Here is an 11,676-nt window from a genome sequence, read left to right as displayed (position 1 = left end):
CAATAGTAGTCATAAAAAAGACATAGAAAATCGTGAGGTACACACACACAGTAGGCCACTGTGGTGCTGCAAGCTGGTGGCCAACTTGAGAACTACTTAAATATGAATTCATTACTTTTCAATGATTACCATAATTACCATGGTTATGCATTATTTGAATATTTTCCTTGGTTACCATGATAACCATGGTTCATACTGATATAAGTGGAGAATCAGCTGAAGTGTTCATATATGTTAGGCCATATTAGTTCAGGTTGTGTTAAGAGAAGTCCATTTAGGAAAGGTTAGGTTAGCTTAAAACCACATGGAGTATGCAAGCACATTTGTAAGTTACGCTTGCCTGTGTGTGTGGATGTGTGCATGCCAACCCACTTACACACACTACAAAACAACTAAAACTGTCAACCTCCTATTTTGGTTTGTTACTGCAGCAGAATGAAATCAGTTTTCATCTTTTCCTCATATAATAAATCACCCTCCTTATGTAGCCAAAACACATAATTAAAATTACAGATAAAGAAAATGAGAAAACAATATATGTTCCTACCTCATCACTGTTCAGCCAAAGTTAATGTTACAGACTAATCTGGAGACATATGAGTTATTCCCCCTAAGTTCCTACAAATTAACATGCACAGGGAAAAATTTTAAATCTCTCAACAGATTCTGACACGGGACAGAAAAGAAATGCAGGGAACTCGCAAACAAAAGTGTGGTGAGAGTATGCAATTAAGTGTTTAATGTTTTATGAATTTCTATGATACTATCTCCAGTCAGAATGAAGCAGTCTGTTTGCTTTTATCAATTACTCACTGAAGGACAAAAGAACAGTATCACGCTCCTCTTGAGTGGCTCTGATTCGTTCATGTAAAAGCTGAAGTTTGTCCTCGTAGTGTTGTCGCATAAACTGGATTCGCTTCTGAGACCGTTCCAGTTCCTCTATCAGCTTCTGTTTGATGTTGATCTCTGAGGTCAACTCCGCCAGCTCCAAACCGTAACGTGCAGTTTCTTCATCTGAAAAGTTACCACAGACGTAATTCAAATGTTTCATTTATAATTGTAATACACATAACAAATCATGAAAAATTATGGATGCTTTGAGCCCAAAGTTTGAATAAATGGAATGCTTACCTTTATCCTCTGTGTCTGTGTCGCTGTCACTGTCTTCTTCATTTTCACCAGCTGCAATAATAAATAAAAATATTCAATCATCAAAATTAAAAGTAATATGACAATTTAAAGACATAATAATGGAATGAGAGGGAAATTCTTTTGTAACCCAAAATACAATAGAAAAACAAAAATACGCAAAACATATTCTAAATACAGGACATGCATATAATACAATAAACGAAACAATGGACATATTAAAAATAGTACAAAACAAAAAACATAGGAATACAATAGAAAAATATTACATACAACAAACATATAAACAAAACATTTGTCTAAATGACAATAACATATTCCTTAATAACCCCATCTTCAATGCACTACAGATCATTAACCCCAACCCCGACAGCCACCTTTCACTTACTCCTTCCACAAGCAACCACAGTCAGTATTGACCCACACCTATACGATGACAGTCGTACTTCTGGACATATCGGAACATACAATCAATCCTACATCTAAGGTATGTTTTATTTGTTTTTATTTATATCTTACTGCTACTTTTATCTATAATTTATATATTTTGCATTTTATTCTCTAAATTCTTTTATAAATTCTTTCAAATTCTTTAGTGTTTCTTTCAATCTTCTACTTACAGACCGATATGTACATCTGATTAAATTTAAGAAAAGACAACACCTCGCCCAAATTCGAAAAACAAATGGCATAAAACATCACCAAATGGAATAATATTTGAGTTTTAAGTTCGAAAATCTTATACACCTGAAGATGGTTTTATAAAAACTGAAACATGTTGTGTAAAGGATGTTCCAAAGTGTAAATCGATCAATCGATATGGAACATCAATAATATTTTATTATCTTAATTATAAGAAATTTTAAATATTGTGATAAGACGGATGAAAATAAATAATTGTTAAACAAAAATAAGAAAAATATATGTAGTGACAAGTAACCTTTGGTTTGAAAATTAAAGTAATATTTATCATCATATTGTGTTAAATACTCGAGTTAAAGTATCTTCATTATTCTAAAAGGATTCTTTAAATGAATGACCTCAACCAGTGGTCCATGAACTGCTGGTGGTCAGTGACTGTAGTTGAACTGCAAATTATAGTCAGCATTATAATAACACAACAGAAAAATCACATTTTTCTGATTAGTTACTTTTACATTTCCTGTCGATCATCAAACCACTTGTGTTTAACATTTCTTTCTCTTTCTGGCCAAGCGGGAAGGAAAGAGTATTGGAGCCAGTCAATGCATACCTCAAAAATGGGAAAATACAAACATACAAACACATAACAAATTATCTTTGTGGATTATTTTTTTAAATGCAAACATTCAGTGAAAGTTATTATGGCATCTAATTAAAGTAAAACCACATAAACATACTGATTTTATATTGTAAATAAAAATGTGTTAATATGCTAGTATTTAGTAGGTTTGGAGACTCTTATTTGTGGGACAGACAGGATACCTATCAGTCCTGAGGAAATACATGACTGTTTTATTGGTCCGTGACTCAGCAAAGATGAAGAAGCACTACACTAAGACATGCATTCCAAGCGTGGGAACATTTGTAAGAATCATGATTACAGATGTTTCAGAGGTCCTTGCTGCCTCCATCATCTGATTGATGAGTCTCTTGATGATGGACACAGCAAATACCTCTGAAACATCAGTAAACTTCTACCAGACTACATGGTGCATCTACCCAGAAGAGAGCCATCCTTAGACTGACCGCCATGAAAACCTCAGATCCTACATACTAACCCTTCTCTTCACTATCAGTATTATCACTTTCACCCTCTGCATCATCTTCCACACCATTTTTCTTGCCATCATCACCTTCCCCTTGCTGGCCTCTACTGCTTCTAGACAGCAGTTCCATGTCCTTTTGTAGCCCTTTCTTTGCTTCAGCAATCAGGCTGCCCACAGAAGATGTATCGCCTAGTGCTATGTCAAAATTGCCTGCCAACAGAACATTTATAATATTAATTACATTTCTCTCAATTACCTAACAGTGCAGGAAAACACAGATGAGTAAATTATAAAAGATTTATCTAGAGTAATGCAGTGAACCAATCACTTGCCACACCAACATAAGGAGCAATGTTACTAGAAGATCAGCAGGCAACTCACCTGTCATGGCCACATGAGGACTAAGTGGGACTCGTGCAGGAAAACATGAAGACGCCCTCCGCAGCTGCTGACACATGTTAACAACTTGTAATGCCAAACTTGGCCATTTCCTCTTTCCATCTTCCTTTCTCCCTACCTTTTCCTTTCTCTTTCCCTTCCTGTGACACTTGCCTTCCTGCTGCTGGCGTGGTCAGTTCTTTCAGACCTAAACTCTGTGTGCATTCTTAGTGGTTCGAAAATCTGTGCTGCTCTGGTTAAGTTACTCTGCCCGGCATACGCTACCTCGGCATATACGGTTCCCACTGTGGCTGTCTGGTCATCCATCTGACCTAATTTTATGGAGGCTACCATTTTGTGTTTCCTCCTGTACTGAAAGGATCCTCAAGTTTCATTTTGTGCTTGAGTTTGTTGCCTTTTTGGGTATGTTATTCTGATTAAAACATTGTAATATAGTATTTGTTGTCAAGGATTTAACATTCTGTTTCATATTAAACCTTTATTGATGTACGGTTGTCGCACTGAATTTGGGACATACGAATTATTGTTTGGGCTGAGTTAGAAACTGTGAGTAATCGTATAGCATGTCTTCCCCATTGATCCTACCCTTCTCTCCCCTTCATTATCCTATTATTCAAGTGAGGATTCATCTATAAGGCCCTTGTAATGACTGTCAGCCTATTGCATATGCCTCCATGACTGTGTCTCCTCAGGACAGAAAACTTCTGGCCTTTGAACTTTGACTGTCTTGCTCTCTCATTTGGCCTGGAAAGGTTTAGGTCATATCATGAACACGTTGAATTTGACCTTGAAACCAACAATCAGGCCCAAAAGTGGTGTCTTCTGCACCACCATCAGCTCGGTACAATAGCTCACCGGGTAATCAAACTTTTGCCATTTAAGTTTGCGGTTCATCATATTCATGGCACTCAAAATGTTGTTACTGACACCCTTTCTCCTTTGGTTGCTCCTATTTTACTAGATTTTTCATGCTGCATTTCGATACTAGCTCTCATCAGAGGTCGGACGATACTCTAAGGCTGTCTAAGTCTGACAGTCATGAGACCATACTCGGGTATTCTATCTCAAAAGACATTCTCCAACATAAAGCCCGTATGCTGGGTTCAGATATTGCTAGCCAACCTCTTGAAAAGTTATTCATTGATTTTGTTGGTAAATTTCCCAATTCATAGTCTATCAACTCTTAAGCTCTCATGTGTATCAAAGCCTTTTTCCATGTTTGTATGGATATATCCACTGCGAGAGGCATCAACTGTAATGGCTATTAAATCCCTGAACCTGAATTTTGGTGTTTGTGATATTTTGGTTTCTTATAATGTAAACCGATTTGTAGTTTCCATAACATGTGTTTCTCAAGAGGCAATCGCCATGTTACTGCACCCCTCTCATGTGAAAAAATTCAACAGGAATCAGAGCCATTCTTATCACCTACCACCATCAGAGTCAATCCCACTGGGATAGAAAAATTTTGTAGTTACAAATTGTTCTTAATTCTGACAGCCATGATTCTAATAGGTTAACTTCCTTACTTACACTCAAAAGTCTCCTTTGTTGGCTCTTTGGTCCATTATCTCTTCCTGAGTGGAAAACGGATATATCCAGACCTGACCAGTGCCTCACATGTAGAAATCACATATATACACCCAGAGCTTACGAGATGTTCCAACAGACCAATTTCTCTGCCATAAGAAGTTGTATGCCATGACAGATGACTCTAATGTTCAGAGGAAGTATTTGTAGTACCACAGAGTGTAACAGATGGCAGGACTTTTGTGTTACGAGATTGCAGGAACTAAAGTTATATGTAAATGTCACATGGCAACAATGTTTTTTAAAGTTTCATATCTTCAAGATGATTTTGATACTTGAGGCAATATTTTTCAATTTTTAGCAACAATAACACTGTGCAAAAGTAATTTTAAGTAAACACTTTTATTTACTTCAATTTACTTTGGAACATAAATGACAACCCCCACGACATCCAAATCTCGTGATCACCAAGTGTGTGGAAATGGGTAGATCTAAGTGGGAAGACATTCGGAAGCCAATGTAATTAAACTGGACTCTGTGCAGTTACAGCAGAACATAAGTGAAATGAGTGAAAGAAAGAAGAATATAATGACTCAAATACAAGAGAAATTTTGGAATGTTCAGAGCATCGACATGTTATGACAGCTCACCTAGAGGCAAATTGACTGACAAACTCAGACACTTCAGTTTACCTGCTTGTATCCAGCCACCAACAGCCCTTTCAGCCAGAAGGTGGGTGTTCATACTGCTGAGCACATCGATCGTTTCTTGCATGGCCTTTACTCTAGTTCTCAGATTGTTATTTTCTGTCTGCAGCATAGTATTTTCATGAAACATGTCATTTACGGTCTCAACGCCATCTTCGCCGAGCATCCTTTTGCCCTAAACAAAAAACAACTTTGTGAATCACACATACTACGCAACACTACATTCTTACATGCTTATGTTTACTTTTCCACAAAAAACAAAACTGTACTTTCACTATACAGGATATACACAAAAGAATGGTGCAACTGTGACTGGTGACTCATTTTTGGACATGTTGGAAAGCTGGTTGTTACCCCAACTGAATACCAATTATGACGATTACATTCTACAACTGGACGGAGCCACGAGGCAGATGAGGATCAGATAAATCTTGAAAGTAAAATCTTCCCATCAAATGACAAAATGCAAATTTCAGCAGTCAGTTTGCAATAAAATGTATTATAACATGGAAAAACACTGTCGCATTATGTGCAAAGAAATCAAAAGAAGTTCCATTTGTTCAGATTGTTAGAATTGTATGTTCTCAACAATACAGACCCCTTCAATCTAACTGTAGATTCAAAACACACACGTGACAACAAAAAAATATATCAGAAAATTACAGTCCAAATATTAGAGAAGACTATGCACTTTCTGGAATTTATTCTTTCTGAATTTCCTTGCAGCGTATCACTTCCCGAGTGAAACATCGGGAACATTTGTGGCCACTGTTCCTAAGGAATAACTTCTTTGAAAATACTTTATTTTTGTATTAGATTGCAATAAATATTTAATGGGGGGCCAGTAACAATGCCTTATTCTAACCCTCTCTTTCCAATAGTTAGTATCTATAATATTCAAGAACCACTAGGTCTTGTATTACACACCTTCAGTCTCTAAGAATTCCACTTATTTCAATGTACATTACACCAGATCCAATTTATTTTATCTTAATTTAAAACTGTAAGACTTATGAGAGATTTCTGGTTCTCATGTTGGTGAGTATGAAGAGGACAACATTCTGCTGGGAATCATCCTGTAGAAGTTGACTGATGTTTCAGAGGTGCTTACTGACTCCATCATCAGGGTGATCATCCTGCTTGATGCAATATCCCAGAAGACTGTCATCTTCATTTATAGGACTTATAATGGACTGAAGCAGTTTTAATGTCCCTTTGAATACATTTATCTGAACACATGACACAAAACAAGGTCCGACTTCATTTTAAAACTGCTGCACTCAATCATACACTGGAAAGGAACATAATTTCATGCATGTCTGAGAAGATGTGAAAGGTTTGGTTCAATAACTGCTACTGATAATGTAACTTTGAAATAAACCTGTTTGTATTCCAGCAGTTCCAGCTGCAACTGCTGTATCTCTTGTCGTAAGAGAACGATGGTCCGAGATGATTTATCCTGATTTATGGCAACCCTGTTCTTGATATTTCGTGCCCTGTTAGCATAATTGAGCGTATTCAGTGTTTCAATGAAGTCACAATCACTGGGTGACACACATGCTATCATTATTGTTCGGCTGTTACCTGCAAACAGTCGAGCATTGTTCATTTCTATGATTTCATATATCATTCAGATAATAGATCAGATTACTGGTTACATTAAAGTTAATAACACTCACAAAAAAACTCTGTGTTCTATGAGTCATAAGTTACATTTTATTTAATGCCTTTGTTTTGAAAATAATAATTAACTACAATGGAAGGATTAGCTTGAACAGAGTAGAGTATTGGACATTATATACTAATTATAACATTTTCTTAATTTCTAATATAATAATATTCAAATTTTAATAATACATGCTGTAACCCTGGACTACTGTAAACATTTATGGTGCTCAATCTTCATTTTATGCAAGACCCACATGCTGGGCTTTTAAATCCTAGTACCCCATCCTACAAATGACCCATACGCTGGGCTTCATGCATTTCACTCACCAGAACACATTGCAAAATACATTAGATGTTCTGTTACATTTATGTTTTATGAGATTTTTTATGGCTTCAAAAGCTACCAGCACTCTTCAATATGTTACACTTTTGTGTTTTTTATGGTACACTTCAAAACACCAATGCGCTGCCCCATATAACACTCCCCACATTTTATTAGCATGCTCTTGTGTATCCCACATTCAAAACGGGCGTGACAATTCACTCTGGAGGAATGCAGTGGTAAGTGACTGCTGAAATTTACCTCGAGTCAAGTCTCTCCATGGGAACACGGTAAACTCCCAGCATTTTCAGTCAAGTTTTGCAGAAGAACTAGCTGCACATTTCTATGTTCAACTGTGGCATCACATGATCTAAAGAGGAATAAGCTGTTTAGAATAGTAAGGTCCAACAGGTGGAAAAAGGTTTTTATCCATTTCCATATCTGCCATTGAACTCACTAACTCTTCATCATTATGTCTCCTTTGCCCAAGTATCCCACATGCAACTTATAGTCCTGCACAATTTGTAGCTTGAAAGCATTTCCATTTAAGTTTAAAGTTCCATGTTTGTCGTAAAAGTTGTCTTCTGTTGCTGGTGTATTATGTGTACTTATCAGCACATACACATTACATGTACCTCTGCAGACCACTGTCTTCAAGTCATCTCATGTCCTGGACCAAATATCACGTTCTATTGGTTTGTTTGGCCATGTCTTGTGTCATTCCCATTCTCTCACGTTATCTAATTTTCTGTTTAGTCAGAACAAGAAGTCATGAGAGGAAATAAAGTTATCTGTGTTCAGCTTACATCTGTGTTCTGCCCTTTTTGAAAAGCGCTTAACTGTAACGCGTGTTGTCGTATTTGTGGTAACTCATATTCCGTTTTGTCTAAAATCCATCCTTCCCTTAAGAAGTACTAAACTTTGTTCACAGCCAGATATTCAGAAGTCCTGTCTGAGCAAGAGTCGTTCAGTAAGCAGAAAGGCAGTCTGGTAATCCAAATTCTTGCTGCCATAAAAGCCAGTCTTATATCACTACATCCATAACTAACTCAGAACACATAAGAAGATAAGTTGGTTAAAAAATAGAGAGGAGGAGGAGAAGTGCAACACATGAGCATTCTTACCTCCAAGTGAGTCCTGAAGCAACCTTGTAAGCTTTGAATCTCTGTATGGCACATGAAGCGCCTTTCTTGACTTGTCACCGAGAGCTGATATCACATTTCCCAAAGCCAACTGTAAAAGCAAAGTCAAAAAATGCACAAAGAATTGTGACGGGCCTATAATTAATTCTGAATATATGAAACATGAAAGTTATACCAGAAAAGTAAAGACATGCAACCAAAATTTAATCAAACACTGACCAAAGTCCACAATCTTCTCAATGGTGAATTACAATAACCCTTGCATTTTGAAATAGTGAAGGCTAGCAGCTTAGATACTGGTAGTTAAAATAAATTTATAAAAGTATTTCACACACTTGATAACGTGCAGAACTATAAGTAATAACGGTACAGATGTTCTTATAATGTGCACGAGGATGAAAAAGCTAGAAAATGTAAGAATAGCATAATTCTAGTTCATGTGTTCTGTTATTGCATCCAAATTTTGAACTTATGAATGCAAATTTTAGGGGTTATCTTACAAATCTTGTCAGTCAGTCGGTACAGATAACACAATGAAGATAAGTCTAGCTGAATTATCTTGAAAACCATAAGACTTATGGAAACAGCATATTTAGCATAAAATGCATGTTTCTATACAGATTTTGTTAAAGAAATGTACAAGTAATTATTCTGGATGTAAAGAGCAACAAGATCTCACAGCATCATGACCCAGAAGGCCTGAATCAACATACAGATAAAATTATTATATGGTACAAATAAAAACTTACGAGACCACAGTTTATTGAGATTCCCTCTTTTGCACGTTCACCAGTGGCTCCGGTCCTCTTCAGGCGTTCTGACCCTGCTAGGTCAACAAAATGGAATTTGGCTGAAAGGGTTTCAAACTCACTAGATGGATCAGTTGCTACCACACAGTCCCCATCATCTACATTCTGAAACAAAGTAAATAAATGCAAGAACTGTACTAGCACCGGCAACAAATTTAAAATTCTTTTGACGTGGGCTGGTGAGCACAGGCAGACTGAATCTCTTTGTCTGATTTGCCACTGAGGACACTGCAACTACTGACTTGCTGGAAAGATTTGAGTGATGAGTCTCTCTCCACCAGAACAGAGGAAGACCCGAGAAGATTAGCACTTAGGAGAAGATGCAATTCACATCATTTCTACCCCAAGTGTATTCCAGAAATGAGGTTAGTGAAATTCCATTGCAGTTCACATAATCAATTTTAGATTTAACCACAGAGATCAATTCTGGTGGCAATGAGACACACCTCAGCACTCTGAGCAGCAGGTACTCACTTCCACTTTCACCATCCATTGTTGTTTAATGTGAAGTGTGAATATTGCATGTGAGCGTGAAGACTGAGAATTCATCTGGGTGCTGGCCGTTGTCCTCGAGAGTGCTCCCATGCGCAAGCACTGAAGAGCATCCTCAGCCGACATGATGGGCTTCATAGTTACTCCCATTACATAAATGCCTCCAGAAGCATCTTCGTGGATTTTAATTCCGCCCTTCCCCTGAAATTAAAGAATCTGAATGTTAATTAAAACACCCCAAAGCAATGAACATTGCAGTTGAGTATTGGGAATTCCTGGGTTACCTATCAGCCAGGAGTACAGATGTCCTGAGACAAGTACTTTATGCTCAACCTCAGTCCTTCAAGGCAACACCTCACACTAAGCCACAACCACTTCCTTCCATCATGTGTGCCTATGGCTTTCAGAAATAAGCCACGATGACTTTCGCATGTTCTCAAACATTCAGCGTGCACTGCAATTGGCATATTCATTTTGAATGTCTGAGAGTGTAAGGGTTCCCTTACAAAGATCTGGAAGAGACAATTAACTGAGCAAGGGTGGAGAGTGCAGCCTGCCTCTTTGCTGGATGCTGCTTAGCAATTCCCAGCATTGTCACTTTAGTCCTGAAGATGAAGACATGATACTTCTCCAAAAAGTTGGCTTTTATTGGCTAGTCCACATAGCAAAAGAACCAAATACAACATCTTCAACATTGTCAATGCAGTGAAAACCTAAAATCTCACATAGTACAGACTACGTTCACGTACGATCTAAAACAGACGATGCTCATCACCGTGGATGAAGACCAGCAGCTGCTGACTGACGAAGGTGGTCAAGCAGATAGTTTGGGTGGGAAGACAAACACCAGGCTTTGCTTAGTCTGTATCCTTCCATCTTTGTCTTAATAGGCTATCTTCACTTTATGTTCCATCATAGGCCAGTCACCAGTGTCAGGCTAACGTTGAAGTAAATATTGCATTAGAGTTAAAATCCTGAGGTCTGCATCTCTTTGTCTTGTATGTTGTACTTGCACAAACACTAATTAAAATGGGGCACGCGTATAATATACAACTACGAGGTGCGATCGAAAGGTTTCCAGACTGTGCGTATAAAAACCCGTACACTTATCTCAGGTATTAAATTCATCCATCACCCTCGAATTAGTTCCCCTGGGAGTGAACACAACGATCCCAGCGCCGCTGCCAAGCCTGGAAGCATCCCTGGAAATCTTTCTTTGTCAGCCTGTCAAGCACCATCTGCGATTCTGCCTCAATCTCTTCTATCGTCTCAAATCTCCTTCCCTTTAGCTGAATTTTCATCTTTGGCATGATGAAGAAGTCACACGGAGCTTAGAAAGGAAGTTGGGGTCGGTTCTTGCAAGATCTTTGAGCTCCTGACAAACGAGAAGTCGATTCTGCTTCTGGTGCTCAGACAGGATGCGTCGCATGTGGAGTTCTTCCTTTAGAATCAGCTGACAGGTCCCATAGCCTATCCCAACAATGTCGCACAAGTCGTTGATGGTACGACGTCGATCTTCGTGAATGGCCTGCCGAATCTTCGTAACATTTTCGGGCGTTGTGCTCGAAGATGGTCGTCCAGAACGCTCGTCATCATCGACAGAGGTTCGGCCATTTTTAAAACGTGAATGCCACACAAAAGTTTGTGCACGACCCATTGCAGACTCCCCAAATGCTTGCTTTAGCATTTCATAGGTTTCCGTAGCCGTTT

At 38.1% G+C, this 11,676-nt stretch overlaps 1 protein-coding gene across 4 annotated transcripts in view; it reads right to left on the bottom strand.

Moving 5' to 3' along the window:
• The window catches only part of LOC110839564 (kinesin-like protein KIF21A), a 52,606-nt gene that overhangs the window by 26,006 nt on the left and 14,924 nt on the right, over positions 1-11,676 (bottom strand). For all 4 annotated transcript variants that reach the window (XR_015538309.1, XR_015538310.1, XM_087360151.1 and 1 more), the window contains exons 6-13: positions 9,949-10,167; positions 9,415-9,579; positions 8,648-8,756; positions 6,915-7,117; positions 5,519-5,708; positions 2,910-3,107; positions 1,132-1,182; positions 814-1,014 (exon numbers count right to left, since the gene is read on the bottom strand). Coding sequence is in view for 2 of the 4 variants with exons in the window: in XM_087360151.1 (XP_087216277.1) it covers positions 814-1,014; positions 1,132-1,182; positions 2,910-3,107; positions 5,519-5,708; positions 6,915-7,117; positions 8,648-8,756; positions 9,415-9,579; positions 9,949-10,167 (1,336 nt within the window). In the remaining 2 variants the exon portion in view is untranslated. The remainder of the gene's footprint in view (positions 1-813; positions 1,015-1,131; positions 1,183-2,909; positions 3,108-5,518; positions 5,709-6,914; positions 7,118-8,647; positions 8,757-9,414; positions 9,580-9,948; positions 10,168-11,676) is intronic.

Source organism: Zootermopsis nevadensis, unplaced genomic scaffold (genome assembly GCF_977971745.1).
Source record: "Zootermopsis nevadensis isolate Lab colony 2312 unplaced genomic scaffold, Znev_1.0 Znev_ptg000039l, whole genome shotgun sequence".
Classification (NCBI taxonomy): Eukaryota; Metazoa; Arthropoda; class Insecta; order Blattodea; family Termopsidae; genus Zootermopsis; species Zootermopsis nevadensis.
This window is presented reverse-complemented; position numbering and strand designations above follow the sequence as displayed.